This window comes from Silurus aristotelis, assembly GCF_946808225.1.
Source record: "Silurus aristotelis genome assembly, chromosome: 28".
NCBI lineage: Eukaryota > Metazoa > Chordata > Actinopteri > Siluriformes > Siluridae > Silurus > Silurus aristotelis.
In genome coordinates, this window is record NC_139601.1 from 13,873,649 (window position 1) to 13,893,403 (window position 19,755).

Below are 19,755 nucleotides of genomic sequence, written 5' to 3' on the forward strand. Positions count from 1 at the left end.
GTGACTCAAGCTGGGCTTTTTATGCTGGAATTAAACTTAGTGTTGAATTAGATTTCATGTGGCTCAAAGATTTGTCTTAATGGTTTCTGTCTGCTGAAGATCCTGATAAAAAGTTTCTGGGTTGGAGTAGCAGCTTAATTGGCATAGCCTTTTGAGATTGTGAATGAATGGGAAAATGTGCCCTATCTGTATTTTGCATACGTTTAGCTCTAAGCTCATTTTGCCTGTGTTTGAAACTCTCCACAGGGGTATTTGCTGTAGTATAAGTGGGTCTCTATGGTTCTGTCTACAATAAACCCCAGCATGGGAAAAGGCCTAGTATGTAAAGAAGGCACAAAGAAAACTAACTATTCAACAAGCCTATTTTTTTGGTTTCTCAGCCAGCTAATTAGCAGAGCAAAAAAAGTGATAATAGGTTTTAAAATATACTACACATTGGTCTACTTGAATGAGTAGAAACTTCCATAATGTTTTGGTTGTACTATTACTACATCTATTTATTGTGTGAATGGTGCACTTATAATGTCCATTGAAGTGTTTTGAGGTTCCACATGCAATTTGTTTACATAGTGCGACCCCTGTAAGGAAATAGAATAAAGATTGCAGGGGGCTGATTAGCCATGGGAACGTTTGTCTAAACAATGCGTCAGTTTTCCCCTCGGGGTGAACCTCGTCCAGTGGAGGTCACACGCTGGCACACACGCACATCAGAATCAGGTAGCAGCTTTCTGAGTAATAATGTTTGTCGTTCAAGGCTCTGTTTCTCTTACATACCATGACCACTCTAAATCCTGAAGCACTTTCCCAAGTGCTGGCGACTTCAGGATGGCGTCAGCCCCAGAGCGTGGCACTACAAACGAGGATGTGCAGCTGGAACGGTTCCCTTTTTTTTCTTCTTTTTTTTTTTACAGAAAACAGGACAGACGTCAACATGGCTACTGTCATAGTGTAGGAATGTCATCTTGAGCCTTATTTAGCCTTATTGAGGCATCTTTAAGCTGAACAGGAAAACGGCCTCTTACTCAACTCTTTTTGGTCATCTTTCAATTCAGATAATTCTCAAGGGTTTGCAACCAAGTGGAAATGTTTTATGGATTTGAATTACTGTTCAAATGTAATAGGAAAATGTGTTGCCTGTGTGTACCAATCTGGACCAAATTTAATCTGGGTAAATGTTGTCCTTGATATGTGGCACATATATTTAGCTCATAGGAAAGTTCAGGTCTTGATTATAATTAAAACAAACTGAATGAATCCGACTGATTAGTCTATGATTATGTTGAATTCGTCCCATTACCGTTGACAGCATCCAGTAATCATATTTAGTGATACTAATACATACACACATGCTTCTAATCATAGGTTTCCTGTACATGCTAAATTTCATCAGTAAAAACATAATTTTTTTTGTGTTTTTGTATTTTCCACAGCAGCAAAACAGTAATGTAAAGGAGAACACTTCCTGCATTGTTAAAAGAAGAAAATGAAGATGAGGTTTGTAGAATTCTGGAAGATGGGCCACATCTGTCCACTGCTGGCCATGCTACTTCAGTTACTTCTGCCTGGTGTTATTGCTGACAGAGCCTGGAATCAGTACATACCACGACTGCAGCTCTCAAATACAGGTTAGAAAAATAAAGCTTCAGTGTTCTAAATACATTTTGTATCCATGTGTTTTATGCTACCAGGATATCTAATATTTGCAAGCTTTGCAAACAAAGATTGCAAACTGTTTTTGAAAGAATCTTGGTTGTGAAATTTCATAAATATTTTTTATAACACGTCTAACATTTGTTACGGAGTACTTTTAATTGAATTTATACAGAGGGAATAGGAAATGTATTACAGGAATGAAACATTAAATTCATTATAACTTGACATTCTTGCCCTCGTTATAAACGTTCCATTCCCAGTAGCAAAAAAACATACAGGGTAGTTTTTACTGTAGTTTTTGATAGTAGCACTGTTATTCAATAAAAGCGACACAGTGGACAAAGGCATTTTTAAGAATCCTTCTATGGATATGTGTTTCCTCAGTTGTTGTCAACTAGTCCAATCCTATCAGATTTTTTTGAGCCAAGTGTGGAAGTGTTTATGGTGTAGTAATTTGTCAGTGTTGTGGGTTTAACAAGGTGCAAGCTTTTGGTAATGGTGCGTCTGCTTAGCCCTTGGGATATAAATACAGCCAGTGGCAATGGTAAGCATGCGCATAAAGTCATAATGATAACCTCCAGCTTTTCTGAAAATGACACTCATTATATCTCAGTTATATATTATATATATAATCTCAGAATAAATCTGTAAGTAATATCCACAACTACATCTTGGCTTTATTAATTTCAAATGCTAGAATTGTTAATCATATTCAGAAAAAAACCCACTAAAACTTTGTCCTGAGTTACCTGGGAAGTTATGTATTTGCATAAGTGAATGGGTTTATCATCACAAGGGTTGTATAGCATATTGTTCAAAAGCAGAACAGAAAACTTTTATTTTGTTTAAGTCGTAAGTCATTTTTTTCCACGGTGTTATAACTACGACACTTTTACAGTATCCAAAAAAAACAACAGTTCCAGAGATAAGGCTTGGCCCTGGGATATTTCACTTGGCATCCCACAGGGTGTCTGTGTGATCATTCTCTCCACAAAGCGCTCATCTCCATAGCTCTAGCCTGTTATCAGCTCATCCCAGTCTGTCCTCGGCACTGACCTCCAGAACTTTCTGGAACTGGCCAGCACTCGGCCGACTTCCTGACAGGAAAGAACCACACAGGGAGGCATTGTACAGTGTCTTATCCTCTTTACTGCCAATGTGCTTCCCATTATCTCTAAGCATGTTAATACTGGGTCTCAAACATACACATCATCTCTGAGGCGCCAGTTATTTATGACACATGAGCAACACACCTTTAAAGCTGGACAAAGAGACTCAAACACAGACATTACTCATTAACAAGGAACGGTATCTGCGTGGAGGGCAGTTGTCTCACTTTGGGAGGAAATAATAGGAAGAAAAACAAAATTTGCACACAATGTTCAGGCAAAAAGGTTAGCTGTCTAAGTTTCCTGTTTTAGTGGGTTTTTGATTTGATGTGTATTTTTTTATTTTATTTCTTGTGGTAAATCCTAATGATAATATTTAAATGTTAGGCTGGAACCTTGGCTCCAAGAGCTTTCGGAAAATAATACATTAGTTACCCTGAATAACTTCTGCACTTTCCTGAAGAAAACATCAGGTACTATCAAGTCTATGGTTAACATGAAACGATTGGATCTGATGATTTTATTGTGATTGAATGGATTTTGATGCCCCACTTGTAAATCAAGATTAATTGTTATAAACAAAGACTTGCTGACAGATTGACATAAAATAGATGTTCAGGTGACGGCATTATATATCTGGTTCTCAACAGCATAATTCTCACAGCTATTTTTCCCCTGACAGAAGACGAGGACAGCTAAGTGGATTACAACCAAAGTAAATGGGCCTCACGTTTGTGAATGACATCATGTCTCTGTTTCTTCCTAGCCTGAGTGAGGATCATAATCGCAATTAGCAATTTTGGCAGCTGCACTTCTTCGAGTCTTTTGGTTACCCAAGATTTAAGCGATTAATTTCCCCCCAAGGTGAAGAGTTGCAGCAATTCATAAAAGGTTCCAATGGTGGATTTTTGTCTCTGACAGTAAAATATTCATGTTCACTTCTATCCATTTCCTAATGTCATTTTTGATTAAGGTAGTAGAATATCAAAGGTTGAGTCCACCTTTAAACATTGCATTTATGTCTGTTCTTGGAATGTGAACCCTTTTAGATAGTAAGGCTGTTGGTGCCATGTGGTGTCATGGCGACGGCCTCTGACTGTGTGACATCTGTGTACATGTCGGATGGCTTTACTCTCAAAGCTTTGACCTAATGAAGCTGTCAAGCCAGGGACACAGAACAGGGCACACGGCCTTGCTTAAGAATGCTTTTAATTAGGGGACGCATATGTGGGGAAACAGCGGACCACTCTGAGTCTGAGTACACTGAGAGTCTGAGTGTATCATCTACACCACCGCAAGTAGATAAATGATTAAGGAAAGGAAGCTGCCTTTATCCAGAAGCCCAGAGCTGCAGTTAACCACACTTTGTTTTTATCCTCAAAGATGCTAGATAACCTAATCTATTTTTAAACATGATTTAAACTTACTTAAGTTCCACTAAAGTAATACAGCCATATCCTTCTGATAAATCTTCATTTATGTCTAAAGAGATCTGGATCATTTAATCTTAGGCTAGAGCACTGGTAAGTAAAATAGATCAAAGCCTTTTGGATTTCTAGAGATATTCACTTAAAATGTAAGTGGTTGTGTATCACTAGGCGAAGCAGCATGTGGTCTAGTTTCTTTTGAAAAAGGGAACAGGATCTGGAGTGCCTCACTTGCCTGAAGTATCTCTCACATTGCAGTTGAGTATGTCTGTGTGCGTGCGTGTGTTGCCACACACTCTCTGCAGCAATGTATAGCATAGTCTCTCAGGGACTTGATGTGTTACAGAACATTGTGATACTTATTGCAGTAAAAAGCCCAAAGTGCCAAAGGTGTTCTCCCCATTGCAGTGTGTCTGAGCAGCTCCACTACCCCAGACACCCCAGGGAGTCCAGGACTAATCCCGCACACCCCAACCTTTATTTCTGTAACTAATTTACTATTAATTATTTGTTCAGAGACAAAAAATTAGCTATGGCAAGCTTCACACTCATGGTAATGTGATAAAAAAACAAACAGAATGCCTATTGAAACCCTAAAAGTAACAACACTTACATGTTTTCATCAAGCTGGATGTTTAGTGACATTAGCTGATTGTTTAATGAAGAAGTGCAGTGAACGTCATGAGGGCAAAGCCCTGTGAGGCTAATGAGAAAACTTTACACAAGTAAAAAGACTTTACACAAGTAAAAAAGGAGGGCATTATAGGAGATCTGCCAGGCTTAGGATGAGAATTCAAGAGGCATGTGGAATCTAATACATGTAGTTGTTTCTAGATGCAGATAATTCCATTATGACTGGGGTATTGACCATAACAAGCCTTAGCAGGCTGCTCAAGAATAATATTCAACTTATAGAAATCATTTCCTGAATACACTGAAACTTATAACCACAAAGAGACTGGTTGTGCCAGACTGAGGGATAAAATCATCCAAAATAGCTAAAACTAAACCAAAACCAAATGTCACAATTTTGCTACATTTTTGAGAAGTTAATAAAAAGATAAAAAAAAATAATAATAATTCAAATGAACCGTTTTCTACGGTTACAATATTTACGTAGGAAGCCAAATGTTTAAAAACAGTTATATCATTTTGGCAAGGGCAGCAGGTGGGTTCAGTCAGCTGTATATAGGGATTTAGGTGAAGGGGAGTGAAGAGTGTAACGTGTAAAAGAAATGACACATGTACTCTCTTGCACATCCTCCCAACACACATCCATGCACACACACAAACTAATGAGCATGTGAGCAGCTGTTTTATATAAAGGGATGCATCATGTAAAAGAGCAGCTTGATCTTATAAATACTTTAGAAAGAAATTAGAGTGACCATCTAAGCTTTTACATCAATTAAACAATGAATCCTGGCTTTATCTTTCGGTTTCTCCTGAAATCCCTACTATTTCTCCTAGTTCTTACAATTAAGTGAGATTAATGTGCTTTTTACTGGTCTCCTAAAATAACAAAAGCATTTACAACTCAGAAAAAGTTATTTGAATCTATCAGTTGCATGTAAGCTAATTTATTCCCACAATGCATTTGATTTTTAGTCATTTATCTAGGTATTCATCGATATAGCTTCTATTTAGGGTAGAACCGTGTTTTGTTTATTTTTTGCAAAATTATTGTGAAAAACCATTAATTAAGAAAGGACACTGGCATGTAATACAGCCCATTGTGAGGGTACGATTCTTATAAGGTACCAAGCAGACAATATTTAAGCCACCTAAGTAAAAATGTGTTGGTTTTATATTGTTTTATAAAGTATATGTCCTTTATACATTTATCATACAACTAACAGGTGATATCAGTTAAATGCTTACAGCAATCTTATTGCAAGCATAGTCACATGGAAAGAATAACAAACTAAAGCTTTAAGCTTTTGTGACATGGCATAGTTGTTGGGCAAACCTTGTATTTGTTGCTTATGGTAAGACATTAAGTGATATGATATTGGAAAGAGGAAAAGGTTCCATGGCATGGATTCAGTATAAGCATTGGTAGATTAGGGCTGGGAATTTGTAGCCTTAGCTATGACAGAAACACTTAGACATCATTTCCTTATACTAAAACTTGTTCTTTTTTTTTTTTTTTTGCTTTTCTTACTCTTTTTTACTGACCTTCTTCTGTCCCCTGTTTCAACCTGGCTTATTTTCATAACTTCATAAGCATCTTTTCTTATAAAACCCAAATACTGTACTCTTTCCCACCCTCACTTCTTTTCATTCCTCTAAATACTCAATAAATGTCAATAAGGACAGAATGTTCTTTTACAATAATGAGCTTCTTTATACAGTTTCACTTTGAAATTCATTAGTTGTACTTTTTTTCAACTATTTGAGATTCCCTTAATGTGATGCTCTTCTTATACTCCGGTTTGATGAAGCAGAGCTCAGTCATGTAGCCGGACTAGTCGTCATTCTTTGCTATTGAGAACACTAAGTGCAAAGTGGAGGAGAAGAGGGGGTGGGGGTTTCTTTAGTTCTTGTCATTCTGCCTCATTTTTCCGTTTTCCCCCTCATTAGGCTAATGAGGCTGACCCTCAACACCTCCTGCAGAGTGGTGCCTTGTGAGTAATTATGGTCACTGGTTGCCACTGACCCAAGCAAAAATTCGGAGTCTCAGTGGAGTCTCCTAATATCCGGCAACTTCAAAATGGATATCTGGATATTGCAAGTTTGAGAGGGGAAGATGAAAAAAGTGCAAAATTGAAGTTAACATGCCTTCTGCCCTTTTAGAAAGGCCTCAGTCTACCAAATGAGAAAATAGCCATAATTCTTGAACTCATTGTTGAAGTTGAGCTACAATGAACAATGGACCTTTTTTTTGATGAATATACATCCTGTGAAATAAAAGGAAATTTCTCCTTTGATCCAGATTTAGTTCCTGTCACTAAAAACGGCCTTTTTTAATATAAAAGTGTATTAATCTGTGATAATTTATATATATATATATATATATATATATATATATATATATATATATATATATATATATATATATAAAATATAATATAATATAAACATTTGATCTCTTTCCTTTTGAGTGCATAGCTCTTTTTTTTCTAAATCCAAAGATTTTAGAAAGTCAAACAAAAACCAGAATTTTCCAGCATAAAATTAGGATTGATTTATTGTGTGTCTTTGCTTCACCTTATTTATGTTTATGAGCCCAGTCATTTTCGCTGGGGAATACATTAAGCTTTCATATCATCAATGCACAGATTCCCCCCAGACCTATTAAATGCTGAAAGGAATCTGAGGAGAGCCATATTTTTTTTGCCTCCACACTCTCCCTCCATTTAACCTCCATGGAGAAACATCAGGAAATTATCTCAGAAGTTACGTCCTGGTGCCCATAACCACTGAAAGGTAGACTACTTGAAACACAAGAAAAAAACTAAGCTTTTTATAATCTGCATGAACACAGATGCAAATCTTAATAAATGTCTTTTTTGTAGAATTTTACAGATCAGTGGTTCATTTCATCAAGGCGATATTGAATTTAAAAACAAACTGTGTTACTGTACATTTGTTGCTGTTGTGGATTCTTAATAAATGACGTGCCGCTGACTATTGCACCAATCCATTGAGCTGAGTCTAAACTCTCCGTCTTGCCCCCCATATCTCTTGTTTGCATCCCTTTCTTTTTCTTTTTGCTATACTATGTGCAGTAAGGCATGGCAACTGTAACATTAATAAGGTACTCTTAAGCCTCCACAGCTAGAGGAAAAATTGTTGCTGCTGTTTATACAGCAAATCCACAACTGTAAACACATTGCAGATGTAAAAAAATGTCACACAAACTTTTCTTGACCTAACACTCAAATTATGAATTTAAAAACATTGCTATATTATGCAATCATATGTCTTCTAGTGCATTTCCATTCAATAATGTTTTGAACACAAAATAAGCAATGAATTGAAAATTGTAGCCACTTGTATCAAGAAATCTGATACAATGAAAACATTGTACCAGAGACATTTTTGAACCATTAGTACAAACCTTTAATGCTAACCATAATTTAGGCATGTCTAGTCTAATTGTAATATATTTTTTTGCAGAGTTCCTGGGGTGATTTTTTCAGGCAAGTTTCAGTCAAAATACAGATGTCAGATTTTGGCACATAGAAGACAGTTACTGATATTTTTAATGATTTAGGAAATAAAATGATTCAGTTTTTTACTTTTTTTCATCTGTATGTGGTTGCATGCACAAGATGGGCAACTGCACCCAGTAACAAGATGACATAATGTGTTGGAAGCAAAATACTCCACCTTTGTAGAATGGCTGAAGTACAAAAGTGAATATGCTTGCAATTTCCTTTTCTATATACAAATTACACATTTGCATGAGTTTATATGAATGACTGGGTACAAATTAACCTTAAAGTAGCTATTAGCTAACTTCAGATACATAATACCTTTGGTAATTGGCATAAAACAAACAAACAAAAAAAAAACTAAACATGAGACTGATTTATTACAGACACCAAACACATTGAAACATTTCTACATTCTAATCTACATTTTAATGTCAAATGAGGTAAAATATGACCCCTCTTAATGACAGATTGATGTCAGTTTTTGTAGATATGCATCCTTGGCCATTGCAGATGTTAGACATCTTGGCTGAGAGCCTATACTCTATGCTGACTCTTATACTGTCCAATGCTTTGCTTACACAGTGTCAGGGTGCATGTGCAGTTTGCAAGGAGATATTTTCCCGATGCGCTCTTTCCCTTCTTCACTAGCAGCTGGGATATTTGCCTTTCCTTCGTGCTTCCGAACTTTTGGCATCCATGTGTTTTTTCTGCCACTCGAGCTTTACGGTCAATCAAATAGCCTAAGTGCAAAGAAGCGGAGATGGAAATTCAGATATATTGCTTGTTTCTCATCAGGTTGATGAGATACATATGATGTTAGTGACCTTTTCTAATGCCACTTCCAATAAAGGTTGATTAAAACCACCTTTTTTTTTTTTTTAGCATTTGCCCTTATTGGGTTGTCACACCCACAAAGTAATCATTGATTTCCCAGTCACATTTTTGAAATGGTCACGTTCCTTATCACTGCTTTGTCTGTACATTTTGATATCAATCTGTCTGCGAGTTTGCTACAGGTGTTGGGAACAGGACCAGGTCATTTCTGCTTTAGATTGCAAACAACTTCTAACAAATGTTTGTAAATGGTTTATGTTTCACCAGAGCTCCTATGCGCAATCACTTAATCTTGTGAACTCAAGAGAACCTCTCTACATGCCTACAGGGGAAGAAAAGAGAAAGCCAAACCTGAAATAACTGTAGATATAATGGGTTTGGAATTTGGAATATTTCCAATAATACTGTTAAAGATTTTGGAGAGGTAAAAGCTCAGGGTGAATAGCGTTTCTAGGTGGCCTTATCAATGTCAAGACTTAATCCTGGGTATAACTCTATAAAGAGAATGGTATTCAAGACCCCTTCTTGAACTGTTAAAGCTTGGGTTATTAAGTTTAGAGATCAAGACAGTCATTCCCATGGGCATTGACCTATCAAAATGAAGTGTTAGCAGAAAGTGACATGAAACCTTGAATTAAGAAGATGATACTAGTATTTTGAAACTTCAAGTTCCAACTGGCCTTAATTCTAATAGTTGGATTTCTGTTGAACTCGGAGTTCTTTTGATTATTATTAATTCAATTCTTAATAAACAAGTTAATCATGCATAAAGAGTATTTAATTAAATCGTACACACTGGTGTTTAGACCTGCACTGTATCTAAAGACTTTAGAAGAGTTCCCTATTTAGAAGAGTAGCATAGCATTAGAGCATTAGCATAGAATTATGCACATCCATATATAACTTTACCCACATAAATGCTGGCAAGCAGTTAAGTCACTTAATCTAATACTGATTTGACCCATACAGCATAATATAAATAAAGCAAAGGTAGACATTGTTAGATTGATGAAATTGTGGGCATGCGATTAGTATCATCTTCTAAGTTCAGGTTTCATGTCACTTTCTGCTAACACTTCAGTTTGATAGGTCAATGCCCATTGGAATGACTGTCTTGATCTCTATGGCTTAATAACCCAAGCTTTAACAGTTCAAGAAGGGGTCTTGAATACCATTCTCTCTGTATGTACTGTATATACAGAGTATACAGTAGGTTTACTGGTCAGCACTATCTTGGGTTATGTGTTTTGTCTTGTGTTGTCTGTCTGCACTGTTTGTCGGTACTGTTTTTCGTTTGCACTAGGTTGCACTCAATGCACTTTTTGTAGCTTTGTGTTGTGTTCTAACTCTATGTTTTTCAGTGTAGCACCAGGGTTCTGGAGGAACGTTGTCTCGTTTTTACCGTGTACTGTGTACCACTGTGTATAGTAGAAATGACAATAAAAGCCTCTTGACTTGACTTGACTTGACTTAATTACATTTTTAAGCTAACAGTAGCTAGTAGTTTTTTAAACTTTATTCAGTTATCATTCTGACAATTTACTCTTAAACAGTTGAATATTTTTTTAAAGAACAGCTGGAGGCCAACACTGTGCAGCAAAAAAACTATATACTTCAAAGATATACTTTATTAGTTGATTCTATTCTTAAACACCCAGTAAACCTATAGCACTTTGAAACAATTTCTGGGGTTGGTATGACTTATCCCAGATGGTTTGTTGACCATCTGCATCACATCTGCTTGATTAGTGCTGTATTATACAGCAGATTGTGGCAGCAAACTGGAACAATATGAGAGCTGCTTAGACTGACCCCACCATGAGTAGACTCTGGAGGAAAAACACGGTTAGCGTTATAAACATGTTATCACGTCACATCGATCATCAGCAAATTGTCCTAAATAGAAATGGTCAGCTCTGTCAGTTTCTCAGTGCATTATTTTTCTCATCTAATATTTTTAACTTGCTCATTCACAGTTTTTATTTCTACAGTTTTGTTTGTCCCTCATAAAACTGGAAAGTAAATATCAGCTTGCTTGAAGCGGATTCTTTAAGTGTGGGCCAAATGTAACCAATCTATTTTTTTCCCCTTTTACAAACTGATGACCTCAACCACCTGTTTCCAACTTATTTCTTTTGACTGGATTTGTTGGTGAAATACTGCATTTGAGGTCAAAATGCACAAATTAGAAAAAGTCCACACCTTCTTTTTAATGTGATGAGAAAATCCAGCTTTGTATAAGACATTTGCATGAGGGGTTGGCACCCTAAAATTCACCTTTGGTCATCTCCAGTTTGATCACATGTTTGTTGATAACATGAATTTCGATAATATGATTCATGTGGCTATGTGGAAGCAGATGTGTTTGCACAGTGGGAACAAGAAAATCTCCAGTGTTTATAGAACAGATTTGGTAATGGGAAAATGAGATCCAAGTGAGAGAGTTCATCAGTGAGATGGAAAATATTCAAATATTGGATTTTTTTTTTACATTTGATGACCTGTGGAATGTACACAGAATGTGAGGAATGCTAATAATGGCCTCAGTGGATGTGTTTTTTCCTGTGATTTACAGCTTGTGACCCCATTAAGTGCATGATGTTTTAAATTTATAATAGCAATATATAAACATACAGCATTAAATTGTTTACTTTTAATACATTTTTTATTTTTATTTTTAATGTCTATATTTTGCTTCACTGGAAAGCGCCTTGTGCTCCTTTTGGTGGTTGTAATGCGCTTAATAAATAACATTTGATTGATTGATTGATACACTGTATGACCAACATTTGTAGACACCTCACTATAACCTCTCATTTGTGCTGCAGAGAGTCTATATCCATATTTTGCTGTTAGAATAACTTCTGGGAAATCTTCCACTAGATTTTTAGAACATACTGTAGCTGTAGGGATTTGAAGTTTGTATTAAAAGTAAGAAATCATACAGCATATACAATGTTCATAATAAATAAGTTAACACAGTCAAAGGTTTGCAATTAATCAGATAAAATGTATGGTATTTTTGGTGACATTTTGTTTTTTTATTTAAAAAAAAAAAATTGCTTGAAGAGTAACTGTGTTAAAGCTATACTTTATTTATTTATTTATTTATTTATTTATTTATTTATTTATTTATTTATTTACTATTAAATCTACAATGTGGAGTTCTGCAAAAATCACATAGTGAAACCCAGGGTCTCTGTTGGGTTCATAGTAAACATTTAAGGTTATAGATCTCTTAAAACCTTGATGAAGCGATGCTGTAGGCAAGGTGGAAACGAATCTCACAGGTGTTGTTAAGTACATTGCCCTTTTTTATTTTGTAAAAAGTTGTTGTAATAAATGAATAAGTGCTATTAAGATCTATTCCTTTAAAGAGTCATTCTACTCGGTAAATAAAAGACCACACTGAAGAACAACACTGTGTTAAAATCAGTGTGTTGCTCCAAATGTGTTAAACAGTTTGGTACTGTGACGTCACTGTTATTTCTGTGAACGTTAACATTGCTGGTTACTATTTTGTGATGATTCACTAAAAAAATAAACTTGATTGAAAATTTACTTTTATTTCAGCTTTTAATTATTTTTTTTTAAAGCATAGATATTTAATGGTAAAATATGTTTAAAAATGTTTAAATAGTTTTAAATAAATTACTTGAAATGGTTGATGTTGTTATACAGTTCATGTCTCTTAACATAGTACAAAAATTTCCAATTAAACAGTCTACTTTGCTTTGCTCTATATAGTTATGTGATTCCTTTAGATGGCTTGGGAATTCTGTCTCCGTATGCAGCTGGAATGTAAATGTCTGTCATGAAGCCCTTAGTTGCCCCTGAAGAGGATACTTCATCACTGGCACTCTGCACTTCTCCCTCAGCCAATTAATCTCCATCAGCAAGTTGCAAGCCGTGGAGACAAGTCGTGCTGTTTTCAAAGGCCTTGAGATGTGAAGAGCGGTTTTATTTCCAACAAGTGAAAGGGGAAAAAAAACAGTCTAGGGATAAAGTAGACTGCTGAATTAGACTTTTATTAAGAATAGAATTAATCAAAGTGACAATCACTGTCTCAGTGGAAAGAATAATGTTGAAAAGAAAATGATGTATGAAACATTTCTTAAGCTTAAGATTTTTTTATTGTTTAATCTGTTAAGTTAACTTTGCCAGTTTAAATTGACAAAAACTGTAGTTTGTCAAAGTGTGAGACAGCAAAGACTGAAGAAATAACGTTAGACATTAGATAAAGTATATGCCAAATTTATTAGCTAGACCACCAGGTTAGTGGAAGCCCAAGTGTGCCTGCCCAACCCCCTATTCATACCTGCTCAGAAAGTTAACTCACTATGTTAAAATGTAGTTGTTAACATAATGTAATGTGATGTAATATTATGGACAGCTACGTAGCTAGGTAGATATGACATATGCCTTAAAACAGACAAATGGCAATTAGCCGGAATATGAATTTACATTTAAGTACAGTTTCCCTGCACTTGTAATTTGCAGCAATTAAGTTCCTTCAAATATACTTTTACATGCACATTTGACACAATTTGTATTGTTCTATGTAAACTACTAACACCTGCAGAATTTGTTACTAAATCACACTGAGATATGCTTAAAGCTTTAAGAAAAAAAACCCATCATGTCAGTGTGTAAGCACAGACATCTCCCACTGTGCTCTTCGGCTGTCTGTTGGACATGGTGCACATGTCAGCCGATGGTGTGCAGGGTTAATTGGCACTGATTGGCCAGGGTCATTTTCTGCCTTGTTAAACTTCATCTCCCTGTGGGGAGAGAGGACACAGCGAGCCATGCTTAAGCTATAAGGCAGAGTGTGCATGTGTGTGTTCTGTTTGCATAACCTGCACCAGTCTGAATAACAGCTTCCACAGTTCCCAGCTGGGACAACACGCACATTTTTCCACATGGGGATCGGAAGGCCTAATTTGTGAAAGTGGTCCTAAAAGGTAGCGTTAGGACATATGATTGACATATTTATTTTAGGTGCCTTTCAAATTAATGATACCCTTTCATTGACCCTAATAGTCAGACATTTGATTGACAAGGAACCAAAATGCACCAATGATCTGCATTGTTTCTGTAAAGTTATATCTGTGTACTAAAAAGTACATAACTTAAGTGTAAATACTGTGAGCCAACAATTTGAAAAATATTTATACAAATAGTAATTAGGTTTTCAATACGAGTTTGCGTTAATAGACATTTGTTTACACGTTTAGATTCTAATGCAAAATAGTTATTATATTTCACCAGGAATGTAAAAGTCTCCACTGTGCTTGCTGAGCTAAATGTTTTGGTTGCTAGGGCAGGATGATTAACTTAACTGTGCTAAATAGTGACAACTAATTTAATTTCGCTCCCAAAAATGACAAGTAAATTATGTGTAATAATGCAGACTGTGTAAAATAAGTGAGAACTGAAAAACCCACTGTGCTATACTTTGTGCAGTTCTTTCCACATACCTTTGTAATCCTAATTCGGAAAAAATTGTCCAGCATATTGTGGATGCTAATTATTTTGTCAAGTAAAATAGTTTCTAACAATGGCCAAACTCTATCCTTGGTTTGTGTGTAGTGCAGAAGATTTGCTTTTACCACAGAACTATATGATCCATGGAACATGTTACATTAAAACAAACATATTAAAGGAAAGATTATGTTTTGTGAAAGTCAGCAGGGAGTAGTAGGCTTTTTCATTCTTTGGTTGTTGGCAGAGTGAGGAAAAAAGCTGGTGACTGCTTAATCAGCAGCTTCCTGAACTTGTCTGCTTACACATGAAATACTGATACCCTGGACACACAATCTGCTCGAGTACTCAGTGATGTGTCCACCACCCTTATCTCTGTAGAGTTTTTCTAACAAAGCTCCACAAGATCAAATGAACTCTATTATCTTTTTCTTTTGTCATTTTGAGCTCTGTATAAAATACTGAACATGGGATGCATGTAAACTAAGCAAACAGAGCTTAGTAACACACAAATAAATGATACCAGAAATTCAATTTAACCTGACAGACCTATGATTTTGGTTTTTATTAACAACCTTAAGGCATTACTGGGAAATTGAAAAAGAATAGTGGCGACCATTGTGCACATATATATTGTTAATTGAAGTTGTTCACTTTTTATACAGTTTTCTTCTCATTTTATTCCTCAGAGCTACGGTCAAAGAACAGCTTAGCCATGTTCTGGGACAATGGTGCAGAGGTTCATGGGTATTATGAGGTTATGCTGTTGGATGAGGATCGTGGTTGGCTGCTGGTTGGAGGAAGAGACCATGTCTACATGCTCGACTCTGAGAATCTGAACCAGACTATAGACAAGGTTACTCTCTTCACACTCTTCATCTATCACCTCCATTTCACTTCAACACCTGCCACTACATTATATTTACACCATCATGGCACATACTTCATTACACATGTACTGAGAAGGTGAAAGAAATGGTTGGAGTTGCTTGAGAAAGAACAGCATTCCATTATAAACTGCAGTATCAACAGGACTGCACACTTCACATATTCCATACTCAGTACCTCTATGCGCTTGGCATGTTTATTTGTTTTCTTACTTAATGGTGCCAAAATTTTCCCAATTTGTCATAAAAGTTATGATGCCTCTTGAGGTTGAAATGGCTTTCATGCTTGTAAGAAAACTAAGTTAACATTTTGCTTGAGTGATAGAGTGGTATGAAGGTACAAACTGCAATAGTGAGTAACATGTGTGACCTTCTGGTACCATGTACAATTTACAGTCTTCAAACTGGCAGCAGCTCTTCGGGTCACTACCTGGTAACAATTTGCTGCACAAAAATTGCATAATTTGTAGGGTATGTGTCACACCTAGACCTACTGCAGAATGCAGGAATCAATATGGTATTAATTATTCACTTCATTTGTTTGATTGCCTTCTTTACTTTTACATCAGAGATACATAACTATTATGATATCTCACCCAAATCTCCACATCATTTGTCTAAACACCATTGTGCTGTGCTGTTGCATTAATATAAAATACATGATATAGAAAAATATGGTGATGCGTATTTGCAAACATAAATTATATTGGCATTTGTATAAACAGATTTTTAGCACCATTACAAAAGCAAACACATAAAAAAGATCAGCAAAAAAAACCCTGGGAAATCTGGTGCCTTCAACTTAGTTTTTAATATGGACCTATTAGCCTGCATAATTTTCCCTACTGAGACCCACAGGAAACAATTGGTCAATGAATTATTAAGCCCTCAATTGGTTTACCAGGTGCGTTGAGGGTAGGGAAGTCATAACCCAACCTTCTTGGTTAATTGACAACATTTATGGTAATGGGTAAATTGGATTTTTATTGGTATGTATTTACTAAAGTTATCAGTGAGTTATCCCATTAGGAAAGGATTCATTTTCACTGACATCAGTGACTGCTAAATTCTTTTCAGAGTCATCCACTGAAAAACTAGTAATTTTTCTGGATTATATATATATATATATATATATATATATATATATATATATATATATATATATATATATATATATATATATATATATAATCTCTCTCTCTCTCTCTCTCTCTCTCTCTCTCTCTCTATATATATATATATATATATATATATATATATATATATATATATATATATATAAAATCTGTATTTTCTATTTATAATAGAAAATACATTTAAAATGGATAACTTTGACCACATTTAGATTAGTTGTTCATTATTCTAATTAGACAGCATATTATTGTACAACAAATACAAGATATGTTTTCTATATTTTGTTGTACAATAATTTGCTTCCATGCATTGCTCTGTACATACTATGGGTCTTTCTTTTTTTAAAAAGCCTTGGGGAAAAAGTTTCTGTCCTATCCATTTTTAGATTCACTGGCCAGCTGGACGAGAACATACCGAACGCTGCAAACATGCAGGGAAGAATCTGTTGGTAAGTAAACCTCAAAAGGTTAAAAAAGTTCAACATACCCCTAAAAACATCTTAGATTTTTAGTGCCATCTTCTTCAATTCTCAGATACACACAAATAGTCATAAAGTATTTATTAGTCTGTGAAAGGATATTGCTAATTAAAAATCATGTAAGGAGGTAAGTTCACTGTCCTTGCCTTTGATCTGTATCTTGTGCAACATCAACAAAATCAAAGAGAGTATTATGCAGTGATTTAAAGCTGTCAGCATTGCTTTTCACCCACTTCATTCTGTAATTGCTCAATCTTTAATCTGAGATACTGTTTTATCTCCCCAGACTGACTGTGCCAATTTTGTGAGGCTCCTCCAACCATTCAACAAAACGCATGTGTATGCATGTGGAACAGGAGCATACCACCCTAAGTGTACATACATTGATCTGGGCCACAATGTCGAGGTGAGAAAGTCACCCTGCACAAGGTACAATGTGACATTTTCCAGCTGTCTCTTTATCTTGCTTTTTTATGTTTACTGACAGCATTGTATCATTTTGCCTTTCATTGTGTGCGACAGACCCACAGGGGGCATGAATCAGCCTGCTGAACATTTAAGGGCTAAATTTAAGCATACCGCTTTTTTAATATGAACACTAACAGGGATGAATAACACCCTCAGTCACCTGCTGAGAAGTATTGACCAAAACTCTCAGCTAACAATAAAGACAATATATAAAAAAGGGTTAAGAGGGTGACATGGTTGTCTTTGTCGCCTAGGAACCTGCACTTAGACTACTGAGCAGTTCTGTCGAGTCCGGGAGAGGAAAATGTCCCTTTAGTCCGCATGAGCCATTCACTGCTCGACTCACTGGTAAGCAAATGTTTTGTGATTGAATTATTAGATTTTTTTTTATCATTATTTTTTTTAACCAGGCTTGTAGTTTTCTATTAATTTTATGAAAACAGAAAAAACACACCAAAACCTTCTAAAATAGAACATAAACATAAAAGCATGTAAAAGTATTGCATTCATTTAACTAAATACACCTACTGTCCACGTTATTACCTGTACACTTTTAAAATAATATAATTATTTGGTCAGCCAGACATTTTACAGGAGCACAATGCATAAGAATCATGCAGATACAGGGCACTGGCTCACAAAAACTGGACATGTTGAAAAAATATGGGATAAAACATCATCCAGACTCAAATGCAAAACTGTGTAGTTTTAGTGAGAAGTGGAACCTTTGTGGACTTCTGCTGCTGGAGCCCATCAGAATAATGGTTTGATGTGTTTAAAATAGTGTGAGATGTTTTTGTAAAGAGTGGTTATTTGAGTGACAGTGGCCTTCCTGTAAGCTTTTTTGTATAAACTCTAGAGATTGTTGCAAATGAAAAATTCAATGACAATCCCATTACAGTAGTAGTGTTAATAGTTACTAAAATAATCACACAAGCACCAACAATCATGTCATGGTCAAAGTCACTGAGATCATGTTTTTTCCCCCATTCTGATGTTTAATGTGAACATTAAGGGGAACAGTGCATCTGGAAAGTATTCACAGTGCTTCACTTTTTCCACATTTTATGTTACAGCATTATTCTAAAATGATTAAATTCATTATTTTCCTCAAAATTCTACAAACAATACCCCATAATGACAATGTAAAAGTGAAGGGGAAAAAAATAAATAAATAAAAATCACATGTGCCTTTGCTCAATACTTTGTTGAAGCACCTTTGTCACCAATTTCAGCATCAAGTCTTTTTGAGTTTGATGCTACAAGCTTGGCACACCTATTTTTGGGCAGTGTTACCCATTCTTTTTTGCAGAACATTTCAAGCTCCATCAGGTTGGATGGGGAGTGTTGGTACACAGCCATTTTCAGATCTGTCCAGAGATGTTCAAATCTAGGCTCTGGCTGGGCTACTCAAAGACATTTACAGAGCTGTCCCATAGACACTCCTTTGTTATCTTGGCTGTGTGCTTAGGGTCGTTGTCCCATTCTGAGGTCCAGAGCGCGCTGGAGCAGGTTTTCATCAAGGATGTCTCTGTACATTGCTGCATTCTTCTTTCCCTCGATCCTGACTAGTCTCCCAGGTCCTGCCACTTAAAACAACCCCACAGCATGATGCTGCCACCACCATGCTGCACTGTAGGGATGGTATTTTACCAGACATGACGCTTGGCATTCAGGCCAAGTTGGAGGAACATCTCAAGATGATCAGTGGAAACAGGATACACCTAAGCTTTATTTTGAGTGCCATGGCAAAGGATGTGAATACTTATGCACATGGGATTTTATTTTTGTTTTTTATTTTTAATAATTTGCGAAGATTTCAAACAAACTTATTTCATGTTGTCATTATAGTGTATTATTTGTAGAATTTTGAGGAAAATAATGAATTAATTCCATTTTGGAATAAGGCATAACAAAATGTGAAAAAAGTGAAGCGCTGTGAAAACTTGCCGGATGCACTGCAGGTTGCACCGTATATACGTGATTTGCATAAAAATGTTGCAATGCAAATTACCCTTAAATTTATATTAATCCTACTTACTGAATAGAGCTAAAGCAATGCAAAAAAAGACTACATTTATGGCACAGTATTTATTAAAATTATTTCAAAATATAAAT

At 35.8% G+C, this 19,755-nt stretch overlaps 1 protein-coding gene and 1 long non-coding RNA gene across 4 annotated transcripts in view; one reads left to right on the plus strand and one right to left on the minus strand.

Moving 5' to 3' along the window:
* The window catches only part of LOC310722228, a 439,622-nt gene that overhangs the window by 297,716 nt on the left and 122,151 nt on the right, over nt 1-19,755 (minus strand). The gene's annotated exons all lie outside the window — the stretch shown is intronic.
* LOC310722094 (semaphorin-3D) overlaps nt 1-19,755 on the plus strand; it is a 55,891-nt gene that overhangs the window by 20,614 nt on the left and 15,522 nt on the right. For 2 of the 3 annotated variants that reach the window (XM_083534448.1, XM_083534449.1), the window contains exons 2-6: nt 1,434-1,625; nt 15,360-15,526; nt 17,077-17,139; nt 17,456-17,575; nt 17,892-17,985. In XM_083534448.1, the coding sequence (XP_083390574.1) occupies nt 1,484-1,625; nt 15,360-15,526; nt 17,077-17,139; nt 17,456-17,575; nt 17,892-17,985 (586 nt within the window). In that variant the 5' untranslated portion in view covers nt 1,434-1,483. Of the gene's footprint in view, nt 1-1,430; nt 1,626-15,359; nt 15,527-17,076; nt 17,140-17,455; nt 17,576-17,891; nt 17,986-19,755 lie in introns of all 3 variants that reach the window. The other variant, XM_083534450.1, reaches the window with a different exon arrangement.